Genomic DNA, 19,818 nt, shown 5'->3' on the forward strand with positions numbered 1-19,818 from the left:
TATAATATAGCATAATTTTTCTACAAAAAATTATTCAAATTTCAACTGGTTTATTCATTCCTCTGAATAATAATGAGAAAAGTGATTGATTCTCTATGTGTCAGAGATACAAAATAATTTTTGAGCCAGATTTCCCTGCTATGTATAAATCTCACGTACCGCTACATACCCAAGTGATTTCTCTGGTAGTGTCCTAGAGATGTGTCAGAGTTTGTGCCTTGGGGAATGGTTAACTGTCAGATCCACCAGGCTGCATGTGTACATAAATAAACATTTGTCAGCTCTAGGTACTGAGAAAGTTTGTCTAAAATGGACTGAGGAAATTTAGGGGTGTGGAACTTGGAGGCCACATGGCACTAGGAGAAATAATAGCAAAGACCATGCATTGCAACATCTCCAGGTTCTGGGCAGGGTGTGGGCAGGGTGTGGGCAGGGCATGTTGACCGTTCTCCTCCCAGAGGGTCTCACTGCACGTCAGCATATAAAGGGCTCTGAAAAAATGTGCCCCAAAAAAACCTTTACATGTGTTTAATCTTGTGTTGACTTGGCCACAGCACCTCTTTTGGTACGGCATCTCACAGGACCAATGTCCCACAGAACATACCGTAGAAAGCACTGTTTTGGGTTGGCTGACCTCCCAGTGGGGTGTAGGCAAAGTCATCAAAGAAAAACTCAACCGGTCAATCCAAAGTCACAAAAGTGGTATCAGAGACCCGGTAGCAATATAATGAACTAGTTCCTCAGAGACTGGAAGGATTAATGCAATAACTACAATGACACTTCTACCACTATTGATTGAGAACTTAGGGGCACTGTGTCAGCATGCCATATGGATCGTTTAACTCAAAGTGGCATTGTTGCCTAGGGATAAAGAGATTGGTTCATAGTCCAGCTGACTCATCAACTGTGTGTTCTTGGGAAATCGTTTAACTCCTCTTTGCCTCAATCTCCTTGGGTGTAAAATGGGGGCAGTAAACAGTAACTGCCTCACAGGGTTCTGAGGATTAAATGAGTTAACATGTGCAATGTTTTTAGAAGAGGATTTAGCTGGGTCGGAACTGACTGATGGCACCTAACAACTAAAACAACAAGCCCAAAATAAGTATTTGCTATTATTCTTACTCTCTTACTTAATTTCAAGAGATAATCAACATACTGTGAATTATTTTAAAGGGAAAAGGTTGACCAGAAAGCAGATGAAGAAGCATATGAAGCAGAAATCCAAGCTGAAATAAGTGAATTGTTAGAAGAGCACATGGAAGACTATAAACAGAAGAGGGAAGAGTACAGAACTGCACATCAGCAGTGGAAAGCCTGGAAGAAAGCCCAGGTTTGTACACAGTGGCTCAGCCTTGAATGGGGCTGACCCTGGGGACAGGGCCAGCCCGGGTCCCTTGAAGCAGAAGGAGAGAAACTGGGCTGACAGTTGGGGTCTCCTATTGGCTTTGCTCTTCCTCCCTCTCTGCTCCTCACTAGAGGACAAAAAGAATGGACTAATTAATGCATTTCATTAAAAAGCCTTATAGCTAGTTGATAACAGAGCCAGCTTTGTCCATATATACTTTTATGGTGGCACCCTGTAACCACCTGAATGAACAAACAAGTGATAACAATAGCAATTGCTAATGTCTATTACCACTGGTATCAATTCGACTCCAACTCACAGCAACCCGTGTTTGTCAGAGTAGAACCATGCTCTATAGGGTTTCCAATGGCCGATTTTTTAGAAGTAGGTTGCTCGACCTTTTTTCTAAGGCACCCACGGGTGGATTTAAACCTCTAATCATTTGGTTAGCAGCCTAACACATTAACTGTTTGCACCGCACCTATTATCCAAACCAAAAAACTAAACCCATTGCTGTCGAGTTGATTCCAACTCATAGCGACCCTATAGGACAGAGTACAACTGTCTCAGTTTCCAGTGAGCAGCTGGTGGATTCAAACTGCTGACTTTTTCATTAGCAGCTGAGCTCTTAACTTCTGCGCCACCAGGACTCTGCACCTATTATAGGTCAAGCTAAATATTTTACATGCATTATCTCCTTGCATATAGAGTATTGATACTATACTTCTGGATTTTCCTCTGAAAATTATGTAACTTTATACACATGGCCCTACAAAACTGAATCCAAGAGCAACTAGTACTAGATCAGCATGATCTACAATGCCAGCTGTGTTCCCAAGATGTGTTCTTGGCCTTCAGAACCAATATTAAAGACACACAAATCACTAACATTTTTACAGCTCTTTCAAGGGAACAGGCACTGTGCTAATTGCTTTACAGGCACTGCCTCATTTCAATCTCCCTGGGTGGAGTTTGCTGTCATTGACCCCATTGTGTAGATGAGAAAACTGAGGCACAGAGAGGTCAAGTGGCTTAGTGACCTGCCTGAGTGCATATAGCTGGTTGGGGTCGAGCTGGGGTTTGCATCCAGGTTTATCTGGTTCTGAAGACTGTGCTCTTAACCAAAATTTCAAAACTCTTGTTTGATATAACATTGCCCCTTACACAACAGAGGGCCAAGAAGAAAAAAAAGAAACAAGCAGTAGAAGAACATCCCGATGAGGAGACCGAGGAGCCATGTCCTGGGGAGCTGTGTCCCGGGGAGGATCCTGTGAAACCCGTCCCTCCAGAGCTCACTGATCGGGCAGTGATAGAGCAGCAGGTGAGGGAGAGAGCAGCCCAGAGCAGGAGGAAGCCTGGGGAGCCCATGCTGGTCCCGGAGCTGAGCCTGGCGGGGACCATGACGCCCAACGACCAGTGTCCCAGGTGAGCAGATGCTCCAACCATAAATGAGTTTGATATCTCACACATACACACACGTGTGCACACGGATATATACCATGTATAGTTATGTCTTCTGACCTACACAGAATGATCAGGACAATTACTAACTCCCTGTCAATATGTGTTAGGTTGAACCACATGAAATTGCTGGCCTTTGACCATTTGTGACAATTTCATATGGTGAAACTACCTCATTCATCCCCAGTGACTACTCAGAAGCACACTATGTAAAGTTGTGGTCGAAGAAGTGTCTCGATTACAAATCTACGTCTGCTTTTCACAGGCTGCCCATGTGGCTTTTGATTTGGAACCCTTATCTAAAGCTCCGTGTGTCCCTCCTCCCTGACCCAGACACCCAGGCTTCTCCTAGTCCCTTAATTTCAGCTGCTCCAGAGGGCAGCCTCTCTCTTTGAAGACCTCGTAGTGCCTCCCAACAGGAATTGTGGGCATGTACTATAGTTTCTACTTTATGTCAGGCCATCCCAAGCATACCTTCCAGATCTGATTTAAAAAAAAAAAATACATGCCTAGTCATTCTTATGTAATGCCTAAGAGAAAAAATCAGAAACCTAATTTTTATAAATTTATTGTTGCTATTAGTTGTCATCGACTCAATGCCCCAAATGTGCAGAGTAGAATTGCACTCCATAGGGTTTTCAAGGCTGTGACTTTTCAGAAGCAGATCGCCAGGCCTTACTTCCAAGATGCCTCTGGATTGGTTTGAACCACCAACATTTTGGTTAGTAGTCCAGGATCACCATGAGTCGGAAACCCCTTGACAGCAATAGGTTATAAATTTATACATACCATAAATTCATAAACACACATTTATATGCTCATCTTCTTATTAAAATTATGATATAATAAAAAATATATATTGGATCTGTTTATTTCCTTCCAACACGTTATAGCAATAGTTCTCAAAGTGTGGATCCAGGGCCAGCAGTATCAACATCATTTGGGAACTTGTTAGAAATGCAAATTATTATGCTCCACCCCAGACTTAATGAATCAGAAACCCTGAGGTGGGACCCAGAAAACTGTATTTTCAGAAGGTCTCCAAGTGATTCTGATACAGGTTAAACTATATCATAATCTAATCAAGGGAATCTATGAAAACAGTCATGAGGCATCAGTGGTTCAGTTATAGAATTGTCACCTTCCATGCGTCTGCTTTTTCCAGCCAGTGCACCTCATGTGCAGCCACCACCCATCTGTCAGCTTCCAGGCTAAGAGAGACTAGGAAGAAAGGCCTGGTGATCTACTGCCAAAAATCAGTCAATGAAAACCTTATGGGTCACATCAGTCAACCTTCTTGGTTTTGGACTTTCTATTAATGTACTATTAATGTATTTCTTTTTAAATTGTAGCTTCTTGTACATTTTCACGTGTTCTTTCAATTTCATAGCAGTCAGACACTATTCATAAATGATTCTCCAGTACTAAATTTTCTATTTTCAAGCCACAAATAACAACCACACTACATGATTTTGTCATAAACATTTAAAATAAATGTTTACAACACATGTTTTTTTAAGGGAAAATTTGGGTTTGATATGACAATATTTTACGGTGAATCTCATTTTGACTGAGAATGTACACTTCAGTTGTAACAAGTTTCTGAATTTTCACTGGGACTTGGTACTATAACCCAGGTTACCACCAAGCCATTGATAATAATCTCCCCTCTTCATCAAGCCATCAGGTAAAAGGGGGGCTGGTTGCCCAGTGGTTAAGAGCTCATCTGCTAACCTAAAGGTTGGCAGTTTGAATCCACCAGCCACTCCTTAGAAACGCTATGGGGCAATTCTACTCTGTCCTATAGGGTTGCTGTGAGTCAGAATTGACTCCACTGCAAGGGGTTTACAGGTCTGCAGAAAAAGGGTGTGTTTCAGGTCTGTTTGTTACATGAGGTTACTGGGAATAGTCCCTACAACAGTTCTGAGTGGACTCTATCACTTTGAGTGTCTCAGATACTTCTTGCAATTTGGTGTTAAATGTACCTTATTGAAAAAATTGTTCAAGTCATTTGAGCAATTACGCCTCAGATAGGTCTAATTTATAGAGATTTAAAAAGAACAAGGGGATACTGCATGGTTTAAAATCAGAAAAGTTGTGTGTCAGGGTGGAATCCTTTCACCATATTTATTCAATCTCTATGCTGAGCAAATAATCCAAGAAACTGGATTATATGAAGGAGAATGTGGCACCAGGATTGGAGGAAGACTCATTAACAACCTGTGATGTACAGATGACACAACCTTGCTTGCTGAAAGTCATGAAGATCAAAGACTACAGCCTTTGTTATGGATTACACCTCAACATAAACACAACAAAAATCCTTACAACTGGACCAATAAGCAACATCATGATAAACAGAGAAAATATTGAAGTTGTTGAGGATTTCATTTTACTTGAATCCACATTCAATGCCCATGGAAGCAGCAGTCAAGAAATCAAACAAAGTATCGAGCAAATCTGCTGCAAAAGACTTCTTTAAAATGTTCAAAAGCAAAGATGCCACTTTGAGAAGTAAGATATGCCTAACCCAATCCCCTCATATGCTCATATGCTTAGGAAGGCTAGACAATGAATAAGGAAGGCCAAAGAATTGATGCCTTTGAATTATGGTGTTGGTGAAAAATATTGAATACACCATGGACTGCCAGAAGAACAAGCAAATCTGTCTTGGAAGAAGTACAGTCAGAATGCTTCTTAGCAGCAAGGACAGCGAGACTTTGTTTCATGTACTTTGGACACGTTATCAGGAGGGACCAGTTCCTGGAGAATGATATCATGCTTGGTAAATAGATGGTCATCGAAAGAGAAAAAGATCCTCAACGAGGTGGACTGACAGAGTGGCTGCCAACAATGGGCTCAGATATAGCAAGGATTGTGATGATGGTGCAGGACCTGGCAGTGTTTCGTTCTGTTGTACGTGAGGTCGCTCTGAGTCAGAACCGACTCAACACCACCTGACGACAGCAACAACAAAAAATTAAAACTACCAACAAAAACTTGAGCTTATTTTGGATTTTGATGCCCTGACCTGCTCCCTTTCTCAACAAGCGTTAATTGCTTATTGACTTAACCAATAACTGCAGGATTTTTTGTTTGTTTGCTTGTTTGTTTTGTTTTTGTTTTTTGGTAGGCATCTTTGCAAATATATAAGGTAGTAATTTGATTGTACTCCTGTGGGTTTTTTTTGTTTGTTTGTTTTTGTTTTTCACTTCCTGGCTGTAAGAATTTTAAGAATGGTATGTTTCAACTCTCATGGTGCCAGGGTAGCTTTTATTGTGATTCAAATGACCTTTAATAATATGGAACATTTCTTAATGCCCTGAGTCCATTGAGCAGTTCACTCACAGCTGGAAAGTGGTTAAGGAAGACCTCGGGTCTTGGAGAAATTGCCTTAACCTCATTGCTACAGTATGCTACTATATTTTTAGGATAAAAAGCCCTACCAAATATAAATTGCTACTGTCCCTTATGGTTTGAATTCACTCTGTTTAACAAGAAATATGTTTCTATTTACTCAAAACTTTGTGTAGGATGCAGATATAAGGCTTTAAAAAAAGATAAAGAAGACCATAGAACAGCGATGCTTAGAACATAGTTCTTAAATTTCCCATGGCTTTGTCAGTGCCTCCTAGTGGTTCCTCCACAAGTTCCATATCATGGCATTTTGTTATATTACATTCTGTAAGACCTGTGGCTATTTTGGTTTACAGTGGTCAGCAGTGAGGACTAAAGTGGCCAACAGTCTGCTCCAGGGTATCTTGTTCTATTCAGACCCCATCTGTCAAGACTCCGGTTATCTTCAGGAAATTAATTATAATCTCACCTGTCCGTGTCTCACTTGCAGGGTGGAGGTCTTGAGACGAGAGGATGTAAAGAGGCGCTCGGTGCACTTGAAGGTGCTCTTCAACAACAAGGAGGTGTCCAGGACAGTCAGTCGGCCACTAGGGGCAGACTTCCGAGTTCACTTTGGACAGATTTTCAATTTGCAAATATTCAACTGGCCGGAGAGTTTAACGCTTCAGGTACACATTTTCATTATAGTCACCATCCCAAGAATTTTTTGGTTATCTCAGATGTGAGATGGTTTTGAATCACCCATTAGCTATACTGGTGTTCTGATAGATTCTCAAAGGGGACAGGTCAGCCTCTTCCTTAGCATGTCTGTTTTTAAAGTCTTGGCAGAAGGAGATCTGTTACCCCCTCACCTTCTGAAAATGCTACAGGAGTTGACTCTGGCCACATGGCTCAGTATGTGCCTCAAGAATAAGGAGGAGAGTCTTAGGTTCATTCATTGGAGACAAAAGCATTTCAGGAAGGAATAGTTCAGTATCACCCTCTACCATGGACCCTAGGTCCCTAGGTGGCACAAAAGATTTGCGCTCATCTACTAACTGAAAGGTTGGTGGCTCAAACCCACCCAGGGGCGCCATGGAAGGAAGGCCTAGCAATCTGCTTCCATAATTGACCAATAGTGGGTGTGGCCGAGCAAGGGTAGTCCCCCCAGGACCCTCTTCCCATGGTATGACCGACGTGCATTCTGACTGGTCAGTGCCTTTGTAATGTGTGCTGCTCGACATTTTGAATATAACCCCTGCCAAGACCTTAGAAGTTAAAATCTTTCTAAAACTGGTAAAGGGAGTTTGAGCAGCTAAAATAGGGGGTTCTTTTGACAGCGGGAAAGAAGTGCAGCAGAAATGCTGGAATGAGAGTGGGGGTGATGAGAAATGGGTTGGGGACCCTGGAAAGTTCAGCAATGGGCACCCAAGGTACCACTTGGGACTGGGATTTTGCCAGAAGCTGTGACAATTCTATCCTATACCTGTTCATCTATGACCTGGAAGGTGGGTGGGATTAGGAAGTGATCCCATTTACAAAGCACTGGGCATCAAGACTCAAACCAAATTCCTTTGTTGTATGGTAACAGCACCAACTGATGCTGGCACAAATGAAACATGTATGTGCTGAAATTCTAGAACTTGGCTTAGTTCAGTCGCTCTTATAATTTTTTAAAAAACCTCTGTTTAGTTTTAAAACAATTTAAATGTATTCTGAAACCTGAAAAAAAAAAACAAGAACTTATTTTGCTGCTAAATTTAAGCTTAACAATATGGGTGAGGGGAGGAAAAGTATTTCTTAAAAGTAAAAGATGATTGTCTTATTTTCCTAGTGCTGCTGTAACAGAAATTGCACAAATGTGTGGCTTACATGAACAGAAATTTATTTTCTCACAGTTCAGGAGGCTAGAAGTCCATATTCAGGGCACTGGCTGTAAAGAAGTCTAGGGGACAAAAATCTTTGTCTCAGTTTCTATAATCCCAGGGTTCCTCAGTTCCTTGGCTGTCTCACATGGCATCTATCTTTCCCCCATTCGTGATTGCTTCTCACTGTATCTAACCTGCTCTTTTTATATCTCAAAAGTCATTAGTATTAAGACACACCCTACATTGTTTTGGCCTCATTAACATAAGAAAGAAAACCCTATTCCCAAATAAGATTACATCCACAGGTATAGGGCTTAGGATTCCAATACATGTTCTTAGGGGACAATTCAATCCATAACAATGATACTGGGAAGGAGAAAAGATTTGGAGGTTTTGAGAGAACCTGTGTTTTCCTGAAGCCTGACAATTCCCTTTCTGAACAGCATTAGTGGGAAAGTAATCTCTCTACAAATTTCTATCTCCTCCACTTTGATTTATAACTCCCTGTGGATATCATGGTTGGTAAAGCAGAGGGTCAGTGAAAGAGAGGAAGACCCTCAATGAGATGGATTGACACAGTGGCTGCAACAATGGGCTCAAGCATAGCAACAATTGTGAGGATGGTGCAAGACTGGGCAGTGTTTCATTCTGTTGTACATGGGGTAGCTATGAGTCAGAACTCATTCCATGGCATGTAACAACAAAAGCATGGCTACAGAAGGTTCCTGGGTAGTGAAAATTGTTTGTTATTGGCTACTAACCAAAAGGTGGGAGGCCTGGAGATCTGCTTCCATAAAGATCACCACCACTGAAAACCCTGGGGGCACAGTTCTACTCATGGAGCTGTCATGAGTCGAGTTGACTCAATGGCAGTGGGATTTTTTTCTCAGTTTATGAATGCAGAGAGTGACATGAATTGATTTTACCTGAAGGTAAAGGGTGCTTGGGATCTCATCCCTGCCCTGCCCCCTGGCTCTCAGGGTTTACATCCACATGGACTCTGTTTATTAAGAGTCTTGTGGAGACTGATTGCATGGACCATGTGGAGGGCTCCCTCTTCCTCTGTTCTTGGAACAAAGAGACATCTATTAGCCTCCTTACTAGATTTCGTCTAATCTAACCATCTCGTCGACACTCACCATTACTTTATGTGCCACTGAAAAAGAAAAACATACACACACCTGTTGCCGTCGAGTCGATTCCGACTCATAGCAACCCTACAGGACAGAGTAGAACTGCCCCATAGGGTTTCCAAGGAGCACCTGGTGGATTCAAACTGCCAGCCTTTTGGTTAGCAGCCGTAGCTTGCTGTAGATCTTAACCACTGCGCCAGCAGGGCCCCATAAGAAAAACATAGTGTCACTTAAACTATGAAGCACAATTGATTACAAGACACAAACCAATTTCAGATAGATTAAAATTCTGATACAAGCGGTTAATGTGCTCAGCTGCTAACCAAAAGTTTCAAGAAGAAAAGCCTTCCATCTGCTTCTGAAAAATCAGCCTCTGAAAACCCTATGGAACACAGTTCTCCTCTGACACACATGGGGTTACCATGAGTCGGAGTCAACTCCACAACAACTGGTAGTTAAAAGTATGATTCCCTGCAGGGGCCTGGGGGCAGTGCCCTTCTGTTTAGCTGGCACAGTGTTTTGAAACATTCAAACTCTTGAATGCCTCTAGGGTGGGGTGGGGAGCTTGCACTCTGCAGATTCTGAAGCCCCACATCGACCCTGCTTCCCACATTAACTCTGCTGTCTTGCCCCTGGGCACATTCCTTAAGCTAATGTTTAAAGTCAGGTTTATTGCCTATAGAAAATCGTATAAATTAAGAATAAACATGATTGAGAAAGTAAACACAAACTCTGTAAATCAGCTTGGTGCTTTTTTGTCACCTGTATTTAATATGGAGCACTGGTGACACAGTGGTTGAGAGCTACAGCTTCTAACCAAAAGGTCAGCAGATCCAATCCACCAGCCACTCCTTGGAACCCTTATGGGACAGTTCCACTCTGTCCTATAAGGTCCCTATGAGTCAGAATAGACTCAACGGCAGTGGGTTTGGGTTTGGGTCTTGGTACCTAATACAAGGTCCCTGAATGGCACAAATGGTTTGCGCTCATCTACTAACCTAAAAGTTGGCAGTTCAAACCCACCCAGTGGCACCACTGAAGAAAGTCCTGGCAATCTGCTTCCATAAAGATTATAGCCAAGAAAATCCTATGGACCAGTTCTATTTTGTAACATATGGGGTTGCCATGAGTTGGAATCAACTCAACGGCAATGGATTTGGTTTCTTTTTTGATCCTTAATACACGAGGTGTTGTTGGGGGTCCACATATGAGTTTCTCCCATTCTACATTCACAGAACAGCAAAGATTTCAGTCATTCAGAGTTTTGCCCCCTAGTCAGATTTGTGGTTAACTCGGCCTCCGATTCCTCCCCAGTAGAGGAAGAGCTGGCTCGGAGGAAGACTAAGATTAACACGAGAAGACCAGATAGAGAGCTAGAGTGAAGTGAGGAAGAGTAGCAGATGATAATGGTGCCAGGCAGGAAAGAGAGGGAGCCTTGGCAAGGAGACATCCTCCTGAAATAAAGAAGGAAAGACAGGAGAGACGCCCTCCCTTCCTGGCCAGGTACCCAGCAAGTCCTCTGTTGATCAGCAACAAGAGCTCAGACCACTTCTGGGCTCTGTAAATCCCACTCCTAGGTCTAAGTTTCCTGAATTACTCTGGAAGGAAAGACTTTGTCTTCTGCTTTCCACCGCCATGCTAATGTTTTATTTCACACATATTCTGAAATATAAGCAAAAGTCTCCTATACTATCTTTTGTTTACTATCTTAATTATTAGCTGCTGTGGATGTTACAGTCAGACAATTGTTTTAAAATAATGAGAAAGGGGTAGTTCTCTGAAATATTACAAAGTGAATTTTTTTAATAAAATAAGCAAAGTGTTTTCTTATACCACCAAGAATATGGTCATAGGGAAGGAGAGCCAGGAACAGGAGGAAGATATGGAATGTGTGCCTAATTGCCTCCATGAACAACTGCCTCCTTTGCCACAAAACCAGAAGAACTGGATGGTGCCCAGCTACCATTACTGAACATTTTGATCAAACATTCCATAGAAGAATCCTGATCAAAAGGGGGAAAATGCAGAACATAATTTAAAATTTTCATGGACTCTAGACTTTCTGGAGCCATGGAGGGTGGATGAACCCTTGAAATTATTGCTCTAAGATAATCTTTAAAACTTAAACCAAAAATATCCCCTGCAGTCATCTTAAAACCCAACAATTGTTTAGCTTAACTAGTAAAAAAAGGTCTGCCTTGATCATTATGCTCTTTTAAGAACTGTCTGTATGGGATCAAATTGACAACAGCAACTCAAAAGATTAGACAGGAAACTTAGGGGGCAGTGAGTTTATGTTAATAAGAGAGGAACAACTCAGAAAAGGAGGGTGAGAATGGTTGCTCAACTCGAAAAATGTAGTCAATGTCACTAAATTGTACATGTAGAAACTGTTGAATTGGTGTACGTTTTGCTGTGTATCTTCTCAACAATAACAACAAAATAAATAAAATTTAGAAGAAAAAGATAAAAAGTACACAACAAGGAACCTAGCTTGAGTGTAGGGCACATGTTGAGGAATGGTGGAAGGTAAAGTTGATTAGCTAGGGATGGACCATATCAGTCAGAAGGGGTGTTTGGACTATATTCCAAGAGAGTGGAATCACCCAGTTTCTGTGTGAGTCAGGCTCAATTTGAGTGAGTAGACAAGAGAAGAAAATGGACCTCCAACATCTTTAGGAATTCAAATGAAAACTTAAATTTAAGTTTCTTCTACTTTCAGAAAAGTGTGCAGTACTCCAAAATGAATAGTTTATCAAAAGCACATAACTAAGACGATGTACTACATAGACAAACACCATAAATAATGTTCACTTTCAGAATTAGTGTAGAATGAATGTAATGGAGAATAATTTCTAAAACTTTAATGAAAGAGTTTTTATTTTCCATAATCATAGTTTTCTGTGATCAGAAGAAAAGGGTGAAAAAAACAATATACTCATAGGCAGTTAGCTTGGCCCTAACAGCTCTATAGTGTAATCTTTTTTAAAAAATTACAAATTAAGGGAGTCTTGGCTAAGTTCTTAGGCTATCTACAGGGACTTAATAACTGATCAAATCACGCATCACAATGGCTTAATGGCATAATTTTTTTATGATTGTGTAGAGGTTCCAGATGAAATTAATTTAGAGGATATTGTTTTTCAATTCTCTAGGAATAACACTATGGTGTTTTTTGGACATTTTCCATACAATTGCTAGTTCTTAATTAGGGAAGGCTCAAAAATTACTGTTAATTTTAGGAAGATAAGAAAAAATCTCCTTAAATGCGTCTGTTTATGCCAGTGCTATCAAATTCTCAACTTTAGGGCCTAATCTATTTCAGAAAATGTTCAGAGACTCTCAAAACAACAATGAATCAATTGGTAGCTCAACAACCAAGTTGTGAATGTTTGCTGCTTGGTTTTGAAGAGTCCACTGAGTGTCTAATACAGAGCCAGGAGTGTGGTGGGGAGTTGGCAGCCATGTATAAAAGGGGTGCACACAGTCCTGCCTCAGGGAGCTTTAAACCCAGCTGGGGGTAAAAAAGAGATAACTACAAAGAAGCAACCCCAGGCTGGGTACATATGTAAAGGACCATGGAAGGGAATGGTGTTGGCTTTGATGTTTGGTTTCTTGCATGATTTTAATTATAAAGCTCAATACTTCCCACTCAAGCTTGAGAAAAGAATACTAAGGCAGTGTTATCAGCAGAATATAAGTCTGGAAGCTGGCACAAAAAGCTGGGAGTGAGGGCAGGGTGTTGGAGCCTAGCTGTGGAAATGGGAGGAAGGAATTAACTAGAGCAACACTGTGGCCTTAAATGGAGTCCTTGGGTGGCACAAACTGTTAAGTGCTTTTCTACGAACCAAGTGGTTGGCAGTTCAAACCCACCCAGAGGCATCTCAGAAGACAGGCCTGGTGATCTGCTTCTGAAAGGTCACAGCCATGCAAACCCTACAGAGGGCAGTTCTACTCTGCAACACATGGGGTCACCATGAGTCAAAATCGAGTTAATGGCAACTTTTTTTTTTTTTTTTTTTTTTGGTGGCCTTGAAAAATTGAATCAGCAGGACTTAATGATAGTTTGACTTGAGGGAGTAAAAAGGAGCAGAATCAAATTTGGCCCCAAGAGAAGGGCAACACTGGGCTTGACAATGGGTCAGGGTACTTGGAGCAAGGCCAGAGTCCTTCACAGAAAGGTCTTGAAAATCTTGGCATCCCAGGTCCTTCCAAAATAAATGTTTGGCTTGTTACAAAAATGAAATTTGACTTAGAAATAAAAATTGGTTTGTGATGATTACCTTCATTTCTTTGTTACCCTACAGTCATCTTCTCAACTCCCAAAAACTAACAACTGTTGTGTAATACTGCTGGGTGGCTTTTAGATTTTTTACCATTATTATTTTTCCTTATGAATCAGTCATGTTTGACTTTTATATTCCTGGCTTATAGATTGAGAAAGGGAACTTTCCTTTTAACCTAGTTGGCGATGACATGAGTTTCCCTTTCCAGAGCCTCTCCTAATTTCTCTGGCTCATCTATGGAACAGCACTGTCTGAGTGGGAAAAACAATTAGATTTGGAGAAGTGTACCTTTTAACCTTGTCTAGCTGACTTTTGTTGTTGTTTTTCCTTTGTGGAAATAAGTCCAAAACATATATTTTTCCACACATCTTACTTGCCTATACTGTTAATTGGGTGGCCAGTGAATCGGATTGTTGAAAGACATCCCTAGGAGTCACAGGAAGCCCTGCAATGGAGTCAGGGGGCTGAGAGCAGGTGAGGAAAGACAGGTGGATCCTGTGAGGAGGATGGTTTGCATAGGGCAAAGTGAAGACAGGAGAAGTCGTCTAAATATAAGAAGTTGAGGGTCTGGATTGAACAGAGGCCTGTGGAAATGGGAAAATCTCTAGGAAATATCATTTATTAAGTGTCTACTGCATGGACCAGTCTCTTTCCATAAGTTATTTCATGTTATCCTGAAGAAAACCACAGGTAACATTATTCCCCCCATTTTAAAGATGGGAAAACTGAAGCTCAGAGATGTTGAGTAACTTAATAATACAAAGTCAAGTGGCTGAACAGAACTGAAACCCAGGTCTGTGTGACTCTAAATTTTATGTTTATTTCGCCATATTAATTGAGTGTAAGTGGTAAAGAATAGCCACAACAATGGACTCAAACATACCAACAATCACGAAGATGGTACAGGACTGGGCAACATTTCATTCTGTTGTACATAAGGTCACCATGAGTTGAATATAACTCAATGACAACAAGTGGTAAAGAAGAGCTGAGTCCAAATTTGACATGTCCTTTGCATTCAGAGAATTAATTACTGTGACACAATGTGAGAAGTCATAGAAAACAATTTTAGCTATCACCATTTACTGAGTTGTGCTGACATTTAATAATAACTAATATAACATTTATAGAGTAACTACAATATTCCAGGCACTATTTGAAACCTTTTCATGTATGAACTCTTTAAATATTCACAACAGCCCTATGGTAGCAGTATCACTACCCCTATTAGGCAGATGGAGAAACTGAACTGAGAAGAAGTAACTGGCCTGAAGTCACATAGCGAAAAGGGAGTAAGCCAGGGCTGAGACCCCAGAACCTGTTCTCCTAACCACCTCACTGCGTTGCATCCACATTCCAACAAATGTTTAAGGAGCCCTGGTGGCACAGTGGTTAAGAGCTCGGCTGCCAACCAAAAGGTTGGCAGTTAAAATCCACCAGCAGCTCCTTGGAAACCCTATGGGGCAGTTCTACCCTGTCCTATAGGTTTGCTATGAGACAGAACTGACTCGATGGCATGTAACAACAACAACATGCGTTGTGAAAGGCACTGTGATGAATTAGATGGACTGGACACAGTCCCCCACTTGACAATTGGAATGCGGCAGGGACATGACATAAGGACCTGGTAACTGGGTTCCAAGGGAACAAAACGAGAGAAAATGAAGATACCAAGAGGAGGCACCCCTCCCAGAGGCTGAGTGAAAAGGGGAAGGAGGGAAATGGAATAGTGGTTTGAAAAGGAATCATGGTTTACTTTAGGGTGTGGTTGGTTTGAGCATGTTTGTCAGCTGTGAGAAAAGCAGCCAGTGGAAACAAGACTGATGACTTTGAAATTCAAAACGGAAAATTGTGTGTAGGAGGCGAGAGGGCAGCAAAGGATACTAGGCGGGGTGGGGTCAAGCCCCAAGAGATTGGCCTTAAGAAGGCCCTTTGAGGCAGGAGTGATGAAACAGGAGAGGTGGGTGGAGGGGAGCCTGGCAAAGGGAGTTCACATCAGATGTCCTCAGTGAAGGGAGTCTGTGGGCATGAGCATGGAAAAGGTTGGGTTCAACTGAGGGGAAATGGGTACATCAACCAAGAGAAGACAAAAGTACTAGGGAGCAGCATCAAGGGCAACTGAGATTAAATATTAGCAACTTGTACTGGATCCAACACTACTAAGTACCAAAGATGAAACTGTCTTGTTTTGTTTTTTGTAATCAAAGAAATGTGATTCAGAATAATGGAATAGAAATGATGGAAATACTACTTATTTATTTTAACTTAATTTCCCTAAACTCCCAAGGTCCATCTTATCTATACAATTCCAAATTCTGTTAGCAGATAAATTTGCATCAGATTATTGTGTTAAAGCAAACAATATTCCAAATAAGGGGTTGTTGTTGTTAGGTGCCGTCAAGTCCATTCCAATTCATAGTGACCCTGTATATAACAGAACAAAACACTGCCCAGTCCTGCAGCATCCTCACAATCATTGCTATGTTTGAGCCCATTGTTGCTGCCAATGTGTCAATCCATCTCATTGAGGGACTTTCTCTTTTTTGCTGAGAGCTCGGCTGCTAACCAAAAGGTCGGCAGTTCGAATCTACCAGCCACTCCTTAGAAACCCTATGGGGCAGTGCTACTCTGTCCTATAAGATCGCGATGAGTTGGAATTAACTTGATGGCAACCGGTTTGTTTTTTTTCAGTTTTCTACTTTACCAGCATGATGTCCTTCTCCAGGTATTGGTCCCTCCTGATAACATATCCAAAGTATGTGAGACGAAGTCTCACCATCCTTGTTTCTAAGGAGCATTCTGGCTGGACTTCTTCCAAGACAGATTTGTTCTTTCTTCTGGCAGTCCACGGTACATTCAATATTCTTCACCAACACCACAATTCAAACGCATCAATTCTTCTTCAATCTTCCTTATTCACTGTCCAGCCTTCCCATGCATATGAGGTGACTGAGAATACCATGGCTTGGGTGAGGCGCATCTTAGTCCTCAAAGTGGCATCTTTGCTTTTTAACACTTTAAAGAGATCTTTTGCAGCAGATTTGCCCAATGCAGTGCGTCATTTGATTTCTTGACCACTGCTTCCATGGGTGTTGATTTTGGATCCAAGGAAAATGAAATCCTTGACAACTTCAATATTTTCTCCGTTTAACATGATGTTGCTTATTGGCCCAGTTGTGAGGATTTTTGTTTTGTTGACATGGAGGTGTAATCCATACTGAAGGCTGTGGTCTTCATCAGTAAGTGCTTCAAGTCCTCTTCACTTTCAGCAAGCAAGGTTGTGTCATCTGCATAAAACACTTGTTAATGAATCTTCCTCCAATCCCGATGCCTTGTTCTTCTTCATGTAGTCCAGCTTCTCGGATTATATGCTCAGCATACAGATTAAATTTGAAAACCCTGGTGGTTAAGTGCTACAGCTGCTAACCAAAAGGTCAGCAGATCAAATCCACCAGGCACTTCTTGGAAACTCTATGTGGCAGTTCTACTCTGTCCTACAGGGTCGCTATGAGTCAGGATCTACTTGACGGCAATGGGTTTATACAGATTGAATAAGTAAGGTGAAAGGATACAACCCTGAAACACACCTTTCCTGACTTTAAACCACATAGTATCCCCTTGTTCTGTTTGAACGACTGCCTCTTGGTCTATGTACAGATTCCTCATGAGCCCAGTTAAGTGTTCCAGAATTTTTTCACAGTGTTTTCATAATTTGTTATGACCCACACTGTCGAATGCCTTTGTATAGTCAATAAAACACAGGTAAACATCTTTCTGGTATTCTCTGCTTTCAGCTGGGATCCATCTGACATCAGCAATGGTATCCCTTGTTCCACATTGTTTGAATCTGGCTGAACTTCTGGCAGTTCCCTGTCAATGTAATGTCGCAACCACTTTTGAATGATCTTCAGCAAAATTTTACTTGTGCATGATGTTAATGATATTGTTCAATAATTTCCGTATTTTCTTGGATCACCTTTCTTTGAAATAGGCACAAATATGGATCTCTTCTAGTTGTTTGGCCAGGTAGCTGTCTTCCAAATTTCTTGGCATAGATGAGTGAGCGCCTCTAGCACTACATCCATTTGTTGAAACATCTCAATTGGTATTTCATCAGTTCCTGGAGCCTTGTTTTTCACCAATGTCTTCAGTGCAGCTTGGACTTCTTCCTTCAGTACCATCAGTTCTTGATCATATGCCACCTCCTCAAACGGTTGAACGTTGACCAATTCTTTTTGGTATAGTGACTCTGTATTCTTTCCATCTTCTTTTGATGTTTCCTGTGTCTTTCAATAATTTCCCCCATAGAATCCTTCACTATTGCAACTCGAGGCTTGACCTTTTTCTTCAGTTCTTTCAGCTTGAGAAATGCCAGGCGTGTTCTTCCTTTTTGGTTTTCTAATACCAGGTCTTTGCACATTTCATTATAATACTTTACTTTGTCTTCTCTAGCCGCCTGTTGAAATTTTCTGTTCAGCTCTTTTACTTCATTGTTTCTTCCATTCGCTTTAGGTACTCAACTACCTAGCCCCAAATGTTAATAGTGCTGAGGTTGAGAAAGCCTGGCTTGGAGAGATAATTTTTAAAAATAAATAAATAAACAATTATACAGAAAGCCATTTACAAATATCTCTTTAATGCCTGAAGTTCCCATTTCTTGATTTCCATATAAAAAAGTTGACAAATGTCCTCTGAGACAGTAGTCCCAATAACCAAAATATACATTCCAATGGAGTCCATCATTGTCTCTGTCCTGCAGACCCAGCCCCAAGAGTCCCCATTCAGCTCTGCCTCTTAACACTAGCCATGAATGTGGGTCCAGGGACTAGGAGCAAGTTCAGCAGAAATGCCCTCGGTGCAATAACTGCATGTTCTGTTGGTTTTAACTGAGTTTGAGTGAGCAGCACAGAGCAAGCCCACAAGGAAGGAAAAACAAAACAGAGGCTCAGAAGCAACTCTTGGGTGCTTTATAAAGCATTTGATGAACTATTAAAGTCTAACAGGCACGTGTTTGCAAAGCCACTGGAGACATATAATGTAGAAACTTTGTCCTGTACAGCTGAGTGAACATTTGACTCTTCTATTGTGGAAAGAGATGTTAGGTACTTGAAAAATATTTGTTCTGATTTTAAATCTGTTTCACACCCTGATTTAGCTGTTTTGGGTACTGGAGTGCTTTGACCTTCTGTAGTCCTAGGAGTAGTTAAGAGAGACACTAGATCAGGAAAAGTTTAACAAAATACAGTAAAATCTGCAAAAGCCAGAACAGTGCAAGGTAGAAACCTGTCAGAGAAGGAAAACTCAAATATTTTCCACTAAAGCAAGTGATAGAAAAGTGGTAAGACTGCACCCTGTCAAATGTGGAAAACTTGCAAAACCCGGAAAAACAAGGCAGTCCCGTCAAGTTCCAGCTGTCACAGGTTTCACTGTACTAAATACTACATTTATATCACTGTCTGAAGCATTTTACTCATAGTAGTATTTTCTTACTATCTGTATGCTTTCTATTCTCTTGAGATAATATACTTTACCAGCTTCTGATTTTTTTAAATATTTAAGCCTTGATATGGCTCATTTTTTGCCTCCTTACCTTTCAGAACCCATTGCCATCAAGCTGATTCCAACTCATAGCGACCCTGTAGGACAAAGCAGAACTGCCCCACAGGGTTTCCAAGAAGCAGCTTGTGGAGTCGAACTGCTGACCTTTTGGTTAGCAGCCAAATGCTTAACCACTGCACCGCCAGGTCCCCTCCTTACCTTTAAAAAAAAAACAAACCAAACCCGTTGCCATTGAGTTGGTTCCAACTAGTAGCAACCCTGTATGACAGAGTAGAACTGCCCCATATGGTTTCCAATGAGGGGCTGGTGGATTTGAACTGCTGACCTTTTGTTTAGCAGTCAAATGCTTAACCACTGTACCACCAAAGATCCTCCTTACTTTTAGATACCCAGAAATATAGATGAAGTTACGTGGTCTCTCTTCCAATATTTTATTGGCTCTGATGATGAAATTACAAAAATGGGATATACCATAAAATTCCTATAAATCCTCAACACCTTAATGTCCTCACTGGAAAAAAAAAAAAAATTAGGGTGTCCTGAGAAGACAGATCTTCCAAGTTTAAATTTAAATAAAAGAAATTCTTATTTCATAAAGTTTACTAAAATCAATTGGTCAACAAGATTTAATGAGATATTTGGGACACATAGCCATGTTTATGAAACAGCTTTGTAAACTGCAAAGTACTATAAAAATGCATGTGCTTGGTCTCAGGGAACATCTAGCTCAATTGGCATAACACAGTTTATAAAGACAACGTTCTACATTCTACCTTGGTGAGTAGCGTCTGGGGTCTTAAAAGCTTGTGAGCAGCCATCTAAGATACTCC

At 41.1% G+C, this 19,818-nt stretch overlaps 1 protein-coding gene across 1 annotated transcript in view; it reads left to right on the top strand.

Moving 5' to 3' along the window:
• The window catches only part of CC2D2A (coiled-coil and C2 domain containing 2A), a 157,609-nt gene that overhangs the window by 55,895 nt on the left and 81,896 nt on the right, over positions 1-19,818 (top strand). The window contains 3 exon segments of the mRNA XM_023725654.1: positions 1,174-1,330; positions 2,517-2,770; positions 6,654-6,831. Coding sequence (XP_023581422.1) covers positions 1,174-1,330; positions 2,517-2,770; positions 6,654-6,831 — 589 coding nt within the window.

Source organism: Trichechus manatus, unplaced genomic scaffold, assembly GCF_000243295.1.
Source record: "Trichechus manatus latirostris isolate Lorelei unplaced genomic scaffold, TriManLat1.0 scaffold00343, whole genome shotgun sequence".
NCBI lineage: Eukaryota > Metazoa > Chordata > Mammalia > Sirenia > Trichechidae > Trichechus > Trichechus manatus.